This window comes from Oryzias melastigma, linkage group LG9 (genome assembly GCF_002922805.2).
Source record: "Oryzias melastigma strain HK-1 linkage group LG9, ASM292280v2, whole genome shotgun sequence".
NCBI classification, from domain to species: Eukaryota; Metazoa; Chordata; class Actinopteri; order Beloniformes; family Adrianichthyidae; genus Oryzias; species Oryzias melastigma.
The window spans coordinates 25,976,068-25,991,774 of record NC_050520.1 but is presented as its reverse complement, the minus strand read 5'-3'; the positions used below and the strand labels follow the sequence as shown (position 1 = coordinate 25,991,774).

The 15,707-nt window shown below is 38.6% G+C and overlaps 1 protein-coding gene across 1 annotated transcript in view; it reads right to left on the bottom strand.

Annotated features, from left to right (window-relative positions):
• Positions 1-15,707, bottom strand: part of si:dkeyp-14d3.1 (transmembrane protein 132C) — a 154,227-nt gene that overhangs the window by 11,480 nt on the left and 127,040 nt on the right. The window contains exon 6 of the mRNA XM_024276326.2: positions 6,874-7,082. Coding sequence (XP_024132094.1) covers positions 6,874-7,082 — 209 coding nt within the window. The remainder of the gene's footprint in view (positions 1-6,873; positions 7,083-15,707) is intronic.

Here is a 15,707-nt window from a genome sequence, read left to right as displayed (position 1 = left end):
GTATAGGAACATATAGAACAACATAATAATTAGGAGGTTAAAAATGTATGTTTATATTAACAAACTGATAGGTTGGTTAATGAAGCTTCAAGCAATCAGATCAATGGACACATTGAAATCCCTACATTAAAAAAAAGAAACTTTACCTCTAAAAAACATGCCGTTATGCATGATCATGTGTGTTTTGTTTGTTGTTATTAGTCTTATAACACCTGTGGAAAGAGCAAAGTTTGGTAAAGATTATATAAAAAGTGTAATAAAAACAGAAAACTAAGAAAACAGAGTTGGGCTGAGACTGCTTATAAGTCGCACAAACTCCCAGGTTAGTTTGTTTTGAAGCATGCAGACTTTCAGAGCAGTTTTGATTTTAGTTAAATGTTATTAAGCTCTGAGCACAGACGCATTCCCCTCGCTTTGCACCAGCAGGTGCACTGTGGTGAAAATTAAGCATGTCCAGGTTGGTCAGAGATGTGCTGCTAATCTGCGGGCACAAAAAGTGAGTGCACCGCTGGCCGGAAGAAACCAGGTCTGTGGTCAACCCTCCAAAGTTAAATCAACTCTGCTATTTCATGGACGGCTGATCGCGCTGTAAACCGCGTCTAGAAATTTACAGCTTTGTAACTAGTTCTCGTAAAATATGAGACATACTTGAAATATGCAAAACCAAATGAAATCAAACAAATGAAGTAATGTATCAGTGATTTATGATGACCCATTTAAATAGGTGACTGTATATTTAGAGAACGTGATACATGTTTTGAAGCTAACTGTGTTAAATTCCTCTTAAGGATAGATCACATTTGAGAGTAGCTTATTCATAGACTTGCATGTTAAACTCCCCCCCAAAAAAATTTTTTGTTGAGGAATAAAGACCCTTTCCAATAAAAAATGTGATCTTAACATGCTGTAGCTTTTTTTTTTCAATAATAGACAGCTGTTGTAAATTCCCCCAGTATTGATAGACTTATCTGGTAATTTGTTTAGGCAAAGCAATGGACACCTTAGGGGTCCTAGTTCGTCCATGTTGGAAAACATGAGAATGTGTTTATTTGAAGCTACCCTTTTGAGTCAGTGGAGACTGCGTTTGTGATGAAGTAAGTTCATACTTTAAACCATCAGATCTTTACATTTAACATGTATTTTCTAACGTTATGTGACTATAATTACAAGTTACTTTGTAGAGAAAATGACATGTGTTGACATAAACCATCCATGGTGTCCATGTGTACCAACAGTCCCAGTTCCATACAGTTTCCTCCATATAACAAGTATAAGAAAACTAAGCTTAAAATTGTGTTTTTGAATATTTTTTTTCTTCAAGTCGACAATCAGAAGCACATGGAAAAAAAAATGTTGTTAGAAAAAGCTTGTAACTGATAAAGACGCTACAATCGGCGGGCAAAAGGCTCCCTGATGCATCCACTTGCAGACAAATGGATTTCCTTGTGTGTTCTTTTTCTCATCGAAGCTATCCAGTTGTACAGCTTTGTTGACATGACTTGCAATTTTTTTTTAAGTTTGGGGTTGTAAGCTAGTGGGAGAGCTTGTAAACAAAGGGATCATGGGAAATAAGGGCAGACTTCTCTAAGCCAGTGGTCCTGCCCACAACTTGGAGAGGAATGTCAAACCGACTACTTCCGCTCTGCAGAAACTATGTCCTAGAAAATGACTATTTTTTTAAATTTTACCCAAAAAGGCAATATTATAATCAGACGACCACTGGTAACGTTTTTACAATAGATCAAAAGATGATTGAAGAGAGACTTTAGACTAAGCAAAACAAAAAAACAAACAACATAATTGTATCCATTTGCAACAGATCTCGAAAGAGCTTTTTGAGTTTTTGCTCTCAATAATGTTTTCTGCACACTGAAATGTAAACCAAAGTAAAGGCTAAATTGATTGACACCTAAGTGTTTAATGCTCACATCAACATGGTTTCAAAGATGATTATTTTTCAGTTGACCCCTTTTCCCTCCTTCCATTTCCACTATACACGTAGTACGTAAATGCATCTTGAAGCCATCTAAACGATTTCCATCAAACACACAGAGATTGATGTAACGTATACAGGAATATTTACCTGACCAAGATCTAGTTATGCAGGAAAGCTGTGGATGAGGTCGGTGGGAGAACATCAGTTAAGTAAAACGGCCGTCATTTGTCTTTCTCAATGTCTCTGCCTAACCATTTTGACGCACCCGGTCGGAATTGTAAATGTGCTTACACCTCCTTGCTGCTTTACTTAATAGCCTCTCTGATTGCCATGTTGCCAGCAAATCTAATTTTATTACTTTTAGCAACAAATCAGCCAACAGAGGCACAACTCTCTCTCACAGGGAAAATTGCCGTGAGTTTGTCAAACTAGCTTTAAATGGTTTCAGTATGAATAGATTCTGTCCATAACTGCTTCTCTATCTTTTGCTTCGACAAACACTCTTATAAAAACAACAGATAATTCATCCTGAGATGTTGAGAAGGCAGCACTTGAATTGTTGATCTGGGAGAATAAATGCTGCTACAGCTCTTCAGTCTTCCACTGGGGCACAGTTGGGTTACTTACAAACAGAAAAAGCTTTTGTCAACACGGCTATTAATCATGCACGTTTGCTGCACATTAGACTTGCATCCACCTTTGTTGCAAAATCGTCCTCATTTGTTCATCCTGCATCTTTTCCCTTCTTGTGTACATGCACTCGAGCAAAGGTTGCGATTGTAATAAAGGGGAGAAGAAAAGAAAATTAATCTCTTAAACTGTTTTTCTTGCCTTTATCCGCTCTACTTGTCTCTTTCTGTCTTAATCCCCACAGAAATCAGACTGCCTGCTAAGCCACAGGAATAAAGATGTTAGCTGCGAGCTCTAGAGAGTACAGAGAGATTTGAAGTTAAGAGCTTAAAAGCTTTGCTGGCAGGACTGATTTCACATGCAACTGAGTGACAGCCACTAACCCACAAAAATAAATTAATGAAAAAATCTTTGTGATTTCAGTTTTCGTAAATAAAACAGAAACTCTACATATGAGGCTTTATGGAATTATCAAGTGCGTCACTATTGCTAATACAATCTCCAACAGTGTGCTGAGAAATCTATAAACTTGAAGTCTATTTTTTATACTTCAATATTCTTTTATCTGAGGTAATTTCTCTAAATGTTAAACTGTATTATTGTACTACTTTTAAATTTGGTCTTGCCTTTCACAAAATGCCTTTTGGGACGGGTATACACCTACAAGTGTGTGCGTGTATGCATTTGTGGGGGGTTTCTTTGCAGACTTCTATAACACACTTATGTCTAAGATTTATTCCCACCAATCTCACAAGTAATGCTTAGATCACAGCTACTTTGGGTAGCTTTACCCAGATTTCGTACAACTTTTTCTAGACTAAATTGAGGTACTATTGCTGGTCAATTTGCTACAACAAGCATTCAAGTGACGACTTCCAATCGATGTAAACCCACATGATTGTGCATTTTGGACTTCTGGGTTCAAAACTCTTGTGTTCATGCGTAACTATGCACATTTTAAGACTTTTTGAGGCTCCGTGTACAAAAACCGTAGCTACTGAATGCCAATTGAAAGTTGAACCAAGTTGAACTTTGGCCAATCAGGGACTCGAGTTTGGTAGACGTATGGATGGCGTCCCTTTTAGTTCACCGAAGTACCAACCATTTAATAACTGATCACAGAGGAAAAATTATTAATTGTGGTTTGTGCCTGGCTGGAATTATATGACACCACATTTTTCATATATCTGAATAAAGATGTGGAAAAAAAGTCTGGAGTTAGATTGGCAAGATTTGCACCACTTTACATTTCACACCAAGACTTCCAACTGTAGGTAGCAGACATGGATCGGTGGGGGGAAAAAAAAAGGAAGAAAAAGTGCCTCTCTGCTTGTTCATGTGAACACCTTAGACTGAATGTGTATTCAAATACCTGTGTTTACGGAATTCTTAAAAGTCCATCAAGTTGTATACACTTGTATACACCCTAATTTAAAATACCTAGTTTCTTTTCACACAGTCACAAACCCAAAATAGTATTATGTTGTCCTTTTATTTGTCTTTTTGTATTAATGCTTCATTTTTACTTTTATGTTCCATTAAAAACAGTAGACCCTGTTCTGATTATCACTGAAGTTTTTGTGAAACGTTTTATTCTTCTTTAAAAAGAAGTTTGAGAAACCTACGTAACCACATTGGAGCAAACAAGTTTTCAAGGACTGATAGGGGAGGAGATCCCCAGAATAGATTTGTGGGGTGGAAGGACCAGTCCCTGCCCAAATGCTGTGCTAACACTTATGTTTTCTGTCTGCATGCTTATCTTGTTCCTGTTTTGACAGGATTTAGGAAGGGAAGAGGTGAGCTGTACAGACAGTGTCAGTCAAAAACGATGAGGAGTACCTTTGCAGTGATCTTACTGACAGCCCTGATGGTTCTTTATTTTTCATTTCTCCTCCTCTGTCCTGTACCGCCACAGTCTGCCAGTCTGGCTGATGGAGGGAGGCTAAGCTACTTGCTGTTGTCACTCATTGGCTTAGTTCCTTGTGGGCTTATGCACAGTGGACCAATGCCCAGTCCTACCAACAGGCATAATGCTACTTTGCAAGGTCAGGCCTGTTATCCCCTGATAAACAAAGAGGGGTGGAAGACAGGGAGAAGCGAAGCTCTCTGAAGCAATCAGCAGAGGTGCTGGCGGCAGCTCTGACAGCCCAGCTCGGCTGTCCCCACTGATAAATGCATGCATCCCAGCATACAACCTGAAAAGCAACATTCTCGACAAGCTATGACATCAATTGAACGCTGTACCTCTGTCAGTCAAAATAAAAGGAAAGCTTGGGTAATTAGAGTCGACACACTGTTGCTTGGGACGACTCCAAGTCCGGCTTCAGTGCTTTTCCAGATGTAATTACTGCAGGTAGGCTGATAGCTGCTCCATCAGTGGATGGATTTCAGCGGCTGCAGTGGCACAGCAGCGTTGGCAGAGGTGCTGCTAGTGATGAGGCCTCAGGGGAGAGGTCGGACCTCCAGACAGCTCTAATAATGCGCCGTCCTACTGACAGCTAAGAGACACAATGGCAGGCCACCATGAGTGTGTGATAATGACAAGCTGCGCCGCGTGGGTCAGCCATTTTGTTACTGGCTCAGAACTGTTTGGTGTGACCGGAGTCCTCTGTAGTGATGTTCAGTGACCCTGTTATCAGAAAATGTCCTATTTGCCAAAAGTTCAATCAGACAGATCACTATCTAAAGCAGGAGTGTCAAACTCATTTTGGTTCAGAGGCCATTTTCAACCCGTCTGATCTCAAGTGGGTCGGACCAATAACATAATAGCAAAATAACCTCAGGTCAACTTGTTATCTGTAGCTTTGTTTTTGTTTTTCTGTTGGAAAAAAATGCCTCAAACAACCTAGTAGCCTAATCACTTATTATTATACATTCACTTGCAGAGGCCAATGGATTTCAAATAAAATGGATTTCACTTAAAAAAAAAAAAAAATATATATATATATATATATATATATATATATATATATATATATATATATATATATAATTTTACATAGACTGAATATTTTACATCTGACATTGAGGCAATCCTGAAAGTAAACTCAAAAGGGGGATATGGGAAAAAAATAAAAATAAAATACCTTGCCTAAAATACAAAAGTGCAAATCAGTGAAAAATTAAACTAAATTAAACATGCACACATTTGTGAACATAAGAATTTGGAGTTAACCTTCCATTCTCTCCTGAAACTCAGCATGGTTTGGCCTTCACCAGGCCGTCAATATCAGGATTCAAATCCTGTGTAACAACATATTTCACAATATCCTTCAAGTCTGCAAAATACAAAGAAATGTCCAAAAATCTTTTCCTCCATTGGCTGCTTTTCCTTTGCTTCCCCTAGTGGTGGAAAAGTGTATTGTGGTCATTTCTTTGCAGAACCATAACTTGCAACAGAAATGGGCAAGAAACTTGCTTTTTTCCCCAACATCCTCAAATGATTTTCTTTTCATGTCTGGGCCGGATTAAACCATCTGGCCCTGCGTTTGACACCCCTGATTTAAAGTTTATTTACCTTGGTTATCAGTTCTTCAAATTTTAAATTTCAATCAAAAATGGAATAGAAAAAGACCTTTTTATATATTTAACGACTAATTATCTTTCTATCTATTGTAAAAGCATTTCAAGTCAGTCATTATATAATTTTTAGCCTAGATTAAAAAAACTGTATTTTTCAAGGATGATTTCTGCGGGGAGGCAGGAGTTAATTAAAAATTTACCTCTGAGTTGTAGGCAGGACTGTTGCATATGCAGCCCCTCCCCCACTTCCCATCACCCATCTGTTTACACACTCTCCCACTAGCTTACAGCCCTCACAACCCAACCTCACATTAGCGGTGCAACAAAAATGGCAAGCTATATGGAAGCTATCCAGCCGTACAGGGTTGAGCCATATGCCAGCTCAGATGACGATCTATTTGTTTGCAAGTGGAAGCATCAGAATAGAGCGGAGCGGGGAGTTTGAGGCCTGCCGATTGTAGCACCTACGTCACAGCTACAAGATTTTTCTAACAGATTTTTTATATACTTCCAAATTTCACAGAAACACAATTTTAAAAATAATTTTCTTAAGATCATTCAAGAAATGCCTCAAGAACATATTATAACACCATGTCCATCGATTGGAGTGGATCTTTAAATCAGACTTACAGGGTTAATTAGATTACTTAATGTGGATAAACTAAATAATCTGAAGATAAAACAAATGATACAGCTTATAAATGAAAACATAAAAAAGATTATACTGACTAAAAACATTCACACAAATGAGATAATGCTCATTAGCAAAGATGACTGTAATTTACCTCTGGTCGGTGGTTATGATGGGAACCCTCCATCCTTTGATCTGGCTCAGCTCCGTGTCTGACACCTCGATCTGAAGGGGGAGTCGAGGGATCCACACGCTGAGCTCCAGCTGAGCACTTAGGTATCCGTAAGTGAAATTCACCATCATCTTCACCTTGCCCTTCATCTCCTTGCCATTCACAAAAATGTAGTCGCACCTGTCAGACACCTGCGTGGGAGGAGAGGCGAGGATTAAGAGAGGCAGTCAGAGTGGAGCTCCTCTGACAGCTGCACGAGAAAACTACACACTGAGGCATAAAGCACATGGACAGGTTTCCTCTCATAAACACTGCTAAATGAGAGTGCATCCAGGAAGAAAATATGAATTCAGTTTTATTCTCACTTAAAACTATATAATTAAGCTTTTTATAGACTATAGCTTCATGTTAACTTAAATAATGAGCATTTTTTATATTATTTTGATCTTTTATGATGTTGCTTTCAGGTTTTTTTTTTTTTTTTTTGCATGAGGCATATTCAGTCACTTTTGCCCCACTTTATGTCACCCTCAGAGACCCCACAGCCATAGGCTAATCTAGAGTAGAGTTGTTTAGGGACACGTATGTAAACGACCTATATTTGTATAGCGCTTTTCTACCTTCCTTGAAGGCCAAAAGCGCTTTACAGTCACAGTCCCGTTCACCCACGCACACACACATTCACACACTGATGGCGGCGCCGCTGCCGAACACTGGCGAACCACCAGAGGTAATGTGGGGTTCAGTACCTATCCCAAGGACATTTTGACCCATGGGCAGGCAAGGCGGCAACCGAAACTGCAATCTTTTGATCAGAGGTTGACTGCTCTACTTCTGCACCACAGCCGCCTGTAGAATATATGATTCTGAGGTCAGCCTCCTCAGATATCTGTGAGTCGAAAGAGGGTATCATTGTAGAATGATTATTAATAAACTTTCCCATCCATCCATCCAAACATCCATCCATTATCTGAACCCACCATATCCTTTTCAGGGTCACAAGCCTGCCAGAGTTTGTCCCGGCTACTGTTGTGCAAAGGCGGGGCACAATCTTGGACAAGTCGCCAGTCTGGTGCAGCGCCACTTACATATACACCTTGGATAAATTTGGAACCACCAGTCTAAATTTGTGGCCCTGTTTTTGGACTGTGGGAGGAAGCTGGAGTGCCCACTCATGCACGAGGAGAACTCGCAAACTCAACACAGAAAGGTCCCAGTCGGGATTTGAACCTTCTCACTAAGGAAGGGGTGCTAACCACTACACAACCGTGCAGTCCTAAATTTATTTAAAAAAAAAAAAAAAAAAAAAAAGTGGATTATGCACTGTTGAACTTAAAGTGAGTACTGCCTTAAACTCCCTGTGCAGTTATTTTTCTTTTCTTGCTAAAGACAAGCATAACTGGGATATGACTATCTTTTTTATGGCTTTAATCAATGTTTTCATGCTCAAATAATGCAATGCTGTCGTTTTCCATTTGCTCTTGCAGTCAAACAGCTTCAGCTTGAATGCTTAATTTCTTGCATGAAGAGTCAAATCCCTACTTGTTTTCAATATTGAGTTTCAGTGGTCAACAAACCCCATAATGAGTTTGTTTTTTAACAAAATCTACAACAGGAAGAACTCAGCAGATGATAAAAAAGAACTTGGGATAAGATTTTCTGAATGTTTTGAAAACTCATTTACAAATCCTGTTTCTAATGTATCACCGAAAGTTGCATCTTATTGAGACGTGACACTGGGTGTCCTGTAACCTCTAACCTTCTGGTAGTTCATGAAGCTCTGGGATGATCCTGCACACCAATATGTCCATACAGGCTTTATAAGTTGACAATATGACTTTCTTTTAGCTTTTCACAAGATTTCTTGAAAATGCCTGTTTGACGTTAGCAAGGGCCCCTTGAACTTGAAGTCTTGAAATTACTTTACTTCATGTGTATCCACTGTTTCGGTGATGCTTTAGAGAGATAAAATTCATTTGTTTGGAAAATAATTGCCCAAAGCATCTTGGGAATGCAATGTGTCTCATCGGAGCATGTGCAGTGTGTCAAAAAGTTGTCGCGTTATAAGGGGAAGCTCAGCTTTATGTAAATGAATCTAGTGAAGGCAATGAAATTACCCAGAGGAAAGGCACCCTCTGTGTGAGTTCTTTGTTGCCTTGCTTAAAATAACAGATGAGTTTACTTTTTTATAGAATTTCCCATTTAATGCAAAACCAGCCAGTCTGCACTGCATTGAAACACAATATATAGATAATTCTGCATGCAAAATCCTCTTATCTTTTTAATTTTTATTAATAATTATCACTCTTTGTTTTCTTACAAATCTATTAATAAAAGAAGACAAACATAAACTCAACAAAAACATTAAGAGACAGATAATAACATATTTACCAGAAATGTGATAAATTTCTAGAAATGTTGTCAGACTTATTGATCCCACCATATTGCAGACTTTTGCAGCTACAACCACATGGAATTATATAGTCTGGGGGATATTTCTGTTTCCCGTCTTCCAAGTTATTTCTTAGCACTGAGATAAAACTAGAAACAGCCATTCATCATGGAGCCATGGCAGGATATCCTCTGTGACCAAGAAGAAAACTTGTGACAGATTTTTACTGTATGCTATGTGAGAGCCTGCTGCATCTCCAGCATGAAGCCAGCAAAAGATTGCCTCCAGTGCAATAGAAAGCAAATGTGCTTTTTAAATGGAAATAAGAAGTTGATCTTTGGAGATTTGCAGCATTTTTTTATTCTTATCTGCACCTAAACTAGCTTTAATGTTTGTGTAAAAGGTGTTTGGATGGTTTGAACTACCGGTATGTTAATGTTGTGTTGGGACACAGAAAGAAAAACGCTGTTAGATAAAAATCTGAATAAGTATAATTTGACTTACACGTTTTCCATATTTTTTATATAAAAAAAACTGATTTCTGCGTTTGTAAGCCAAGTTGGTGGACACTGAGTCTGGTGGTTGTGGGAGGGGGCTGTTTTTTACCCTCTTTCTTTGTTCCAGTGTCTGATATCTGATGGCTAATTTTGCTGAGAGCTGTATTTTCCAGACCACATAGTCCTGATCATCACTGCATATAATTGGTCTGGTTATAGGATTAAACATTTGGGCGACTCAGCTTTTTTGCTAAATTTGGACAGTACTCAAAATTAGAATCTAGAGGGCTAACTATGCCAACTTATGTGGACATAAGTGGAATGTACTCAGACTAGATTGGTGAAGCTCATAGATATGTCATAAATCAGTGTTTCCCAACCTATTTCAGGCCACAGTTCGAGTAAAATTAGAGAATATTTTCAGGGACCGGTCTAAACGGGGCTGAAGTTGGTATCTTTATGCTTCCGGTTTCTGAAAATCTATTATCAAAATAAAATGCTACTCCATTTTACAAATGAGGAAGATTCAATGAAACACAGTTGTTTATTTGTAGAATTGGTTTCTGATTTGTAATATATCCATAACGGAAACATTACATGATTTTTTTTTTCCTTTGACCCTTACCAAAAATAAGAATACTTCAAGTATATGTCATAAAGTAAAGTACATTTCACCAAGTGTACCAAGTACACTTAAAAAGTATACTGGCAGTTGACTAACAAGTAAACATCTTGGGACTAAATTGGCTCACTTTTAATTTTTAAAAAGTATACTTAGAAGCATACTTAAAGTAACCTTTCTGATATACTATTAGTTTACTGGCAATAAACTTTAGGTTTACTCTAAGTTTTTTAAAGTTTGCTTAATTTCTGGCATACTGTTAGTTCACTGACAGTAAACTTTAAGTTTACTTTAAGTTTATGAAGTATATCTAATGTAGCTTTTAAGGTTTGTTTTTTGTTTAGAAGTAATAAATGTCTACTGATCAGTGTATTAAAACACATTTTTTAACATACTTGAAATATCCCAAGAATACATCTACTCTACTTTTAATGCTGTGTAAGAAAATGTTTAAGGACAGTGACAAATGTAGGCTGAATATATTTAGACTTGTACTATAATTGTAAGTATAATCCAAATATACTTAAGATGAACATATGAATTTGTAAAGATTATCTCTAATAAGTACCTAAAAAGTAAACTAAAAGTATACTATCTTAATTTTTGCAAAAAAAAGTATGATTAAAACAATCTTGAGTATACTTAATTTTGGTAAAGGGAATTCCATTTAAATACCCAATCCAGGCTCTGATTATCTTTTAGGGCAAAATATTTGGTCATATTTTGTCTCTACAAATATTCTCATTAATTGGGTATTTTTTCAATGCAAAGAAACATTTTCTGTGCTATAGTTTCTAAACGGATGTCTACCTAATTCAGCCTTGCTGTAAGAAGATTCTTAAAAGTCCCTTTTACAAGTTCCACACATTTTCATTTGATTGAATCTTCATTCTAAAAATATTAGCAGCTGGTTTGAATGTTGTGAGGAACATTTTCCCTTTAGCATCAAAGTGGAGGCTAACAGGTGGATGCTAGCTTCAGCTACTTCTGACTTTTAAAGTGTGATGGACAATTATAGCAAAATAAAATGACGCAACTGTCGTAAAACTGATATTTTCTAAATATAATATAAATATGAATCCACCGTGTGTCAAACTTTATTATCTGCCTGTGTGAAACAGTGGAGAGTCTGTCAGACAGAGCGACTTTTGCTACATGAGAACAGCTGTCTCAGTAATTCCATATCGAGGAACACTCCTGGTTTTGTCTGTGAAAAGCAGCTTTATTGTTCTTTAAAGTCAAAATCTCTTATTCAGTTTCCTCACTTGCTCCTTTCTTCCAGAAGAAACTTTCCAAATACATTTTTTTGTTTGGTTTTTGCAAGATTTTTAGCTTTGGGCTACTAACTTGGCTATCTGGGTAGTGGGTAGCCATATAGGTATAGCCGCTTTGAATCACATGACCAAGTCAGATGATGTGAACGGAATCCAGCTGTTTTCCAAAATAAAACTTCCTTCAGGATCAGAAAATAAACTAATCTAAGTTAGCACATGTATTTCTTTTTTTCTGTCTGTGGCCCAGTACCAAGTGACCCATGGACTGGTACCGGTCCATGGCCCGGGGTCGGGGACCACTGTTGTAAACGACATGCCAGTCTGCAAAGATAAAGACTGTTTTGAAGCAAGAAATTATATCGCATACCCAAAAGACAGACAGTTGCACAATGGTGAAAAAACAGCAAATGCACATGAAAAACAAAGTGGGTTCCTACAGAGTTGCATGTCTGCAGGCAGTTCCAACAAAAACATGAACTGAAATGATCACAGCAAGATGAATGCTTTCATGTAGGATGAATAAATCCTGATCCGAACATCCGATCTTGATTGGAATCAGTCATTGCTGTGTCAAAAATATCAAAAATTACATCGAAGTGAACAAAAAAAAGCTTTCTTCTTTTTAAAACTGTTATAAGCAGCAATTAACAAACCTGATTCTTCATAAATGAAAAACAAACCCTTGAAACTAAAACTTTAGATTTTTAGCACAAAACAAAAGGAGACAATCAAAAGTTTCAAGTTTTATCACCAACGTTTTGCTCTAAAGAGCTCAGAAGCTGTGTCTTGTTCGTGCCCTTGTGTGACATAACACTGCATTGAAGCAGAGAATGACAGAGATGATTAATTAAGAATTTAAGCATTCCCATAAGGGCGGCGTCTCTCCCTACAGTCTGTCACGGAGCAGGACTTCGTATGAGCTCCAATGTGAGAACCGATATAGATATCAGAGGAGTCCCCTGCTACTTATCAGCCCTCATTGTTGAGCTGTTCTTCTCCCGCAGCACTCTGCTGGGACTGAAGTGTCTTTGACAGCCCGTTCATCTCTGACATTTCATGTTTGGGCCTCTTAAAGCGATCCGCACACAGCCTCCGACTGCAGCACCTGAAGAGCTCAGTGTAAATGATCAATGACACAAACTAGTTCATCCTATCAGCCTTATTTTCTTCATCGAAGGCTGTATGACGTTTACCCTTGTTTTTAGTGATTAAGGAATTTGTAAATGAGAAAGGGATTTATCATAAATCTAAGTAAAGTAACTGCATGGACAGGCTAAATGAACAGCCTCCTGGCATTTACATCTATTCCCCATTAATTTCAGCGCAAACAAATACCTCAAAATGTGGCAGCTGACACCCAGCCAGCCGACACCTCCCACTGAGCTGCGTACACCTTCCTGCTGCGCTGTGTCATTGCCCAACACGTAGCCTCAAATCAATATTTTAAAAAACAAAAGGGCTCCACCGCTCGAGTAGCAGCCAGTGTAATCCCCCAAACACCCTGCCTGCTTGGCATGTGTTGTTCCAGACGGAGGGTGGGATTGTCTCCATGAATTACACACTCTCTGTCATTCGGCTTCGCAAACTATCATAAACGTCCAGGAGGATCCATTAATCAAACACATCAGGCAGCTAACGGGAGAATACTTACAGAGAACATTAAGGCTGTCTCTGGATGTAGCCCAGGAAATTAACAACTCGCCAGACAGATACAATCTATGGCAGATATGAGCGATGGGAGAGGGAGCATGAAGGTGGGGTAGGTTCATCTCTGGCCTGTAAACAGAGCTGGCTTGACAGAAGCAATTAAGTAGCTCGGACTACTCTGCATACTCTAAGGTACCACTCAATTTAATGCAAGCAGGAGGTCTGTTCACACAATATCCTAATAGACCTGCATTAATGGATAACGTGGGGATATAAGTTTATCCAAATTAAACATGTAGATTTCCGACAGGGATCTAAATGTGTCAGTGTAGTAGTCTTGTCTACACTTTCGTTGGAAGCAATACATTAGAAGATTTATAAAGGAAAATAAAAATGTATTTAAAAAATGGGAGAAAGTTTCCAAACCTGAAGCACGTGAGTCAAAATATCTATGGCATACATGCACAAAAAACACTGACCTGAAAGAAAGCCTTAGTCAAGTGCACGTGAATGGTTGCTGGAGAGTTTTGGGTTGGCTACGTCCATAAGAATCCTATAGAGGAATGGCTACAGCTTAAAGAAGGGTATGTCTTGCAGTTCCCTTGAGCTTTCTCGGCTAGCTCATGGGATGTCATGAAAATGTATTGTACAGTTGTCATGTGTGTGGCAGGCGTGTTGTGAAGTATTTGATAGGAAAATGCAAGTTACACAAACTAAAGGTGTTGTAGTGGTACAGTGTCCTGACACCATACTCCATTCACTAGAAAGGTTCAAGTACTGGTTCTTTAATGACCATGTGCACAAATACTGCACGCATGGGGTATGCAGGTGAAAAATGCCCATAAGGTACCCACATAAACTACTTTCTGATTGTCTAATTTATCAATTTCTACAAGTCAGGCGCACTTGAACATCCCTCATGGGGTCCTTGTGCAGTGCACAGGGTTTCGGGGTGGTCGTGTGTGCTTAGGATCCCTACGAGATGCCTGCATCTCACCTACTTCCCCCTTACTTACCCTTTCATGTCAAGTGTTCACTATAACCTATCACCTGCAGCATGCTTGTAGATATAAAGCAGGGATAGGCAACTCCAGGCCTAGGTAGCAGCATTCCTGCACGTTTTCCAACATCTCCTGCTCTGCCATGTTCTACTTGGCTGGACACACCTGAACCAGGTAATCAGTCATGAGTAGGGCTTGGATATCTGGAAATCATGCAAACACTGCGGCCTGGAGTTGCCTATACCTGATATAAAGTGTGCATGAACATTTTGGCTCTGAAGGCCTTTTTGGCACCGAGTGGTCTACGACCTCAACATTTTAGAACAACATTCTAGATCTTGGTGCGCTGTACAAGTTTGTCCATGTTTCACCTGGAAATAGCCCCTAACCACGTGTAAGGGCAGTTAAGACTAAAGCTATGTTCACACTGAATATGTGATGCATGTTCAGCGGCTTAGTTTTCAACACATGTTCAATGGACGTACGTTTTGTATATAAAACCCAGAAACAGACTTAAAAAACTGCTTAGGTACACGTGAGCGTGAGAAATTTTTAATGCAGAAGCCCCCCAAAAATACATTTAAATATTCTTCATTGAAAGTGATGGTTTGAACGTGCACGAGAAATTAGAATAAGGCTTAAAACTCTCAGCGAATGCATTGCAAATTACAAATTTTGCTCTCATTGAATCAAGCTGAGACATGTGAAGGCACACTTGGAAAAAAAATTAAACACCATGCAATTTTCCAACAAAGCCACACACGGAGTACCCTGTATGATATTCTAACCTACATTAAATGGCCTTAAACGCTCCAGTCAAAATGCACATCAATGGAAACATGCATACATGTGCCTGAAAGACCTTTTACCCCGCCTACACATGTCAGACGAAATTACTGTAAGTGAGGCATATCTCCACAGAGGCTGAAAGAAAAAAAATGTGTGACCTGAGGAATTTCTTTCTCATTTTCAGCAATTATAATGAGTGGAAGCAGCATTTAATGCACACACTGATTTATTATCCAGCTTAAATGTCAATCTCTGTTTATTTATTACCTGCTCCTCTGGCCTAAATTACATATATTAGTCAAGTTCTCATAATTGCCGACTCTATAAAGGAAAAGGCGATTGTGGTTGTGTTGCCTTGAGGCTGTAAGATGACCCCAATAACCTTTGGACTCAAACAGTAGGCCTCAAATCAGCAGAAGTTTTTCTCATCAACTTAAGTTTACTTCAACTTTTTTTGACTTTGTTGAAGCTGACCTGTTCGTGGCATAGTCTTATTGACTACGTTTTTCAAATCCTTTGTATGTGTATACCATATTTATGCACTGTATACCATATTTATGCACCAAACGGCACCTTTTTTTTTTTTTTTTTTTA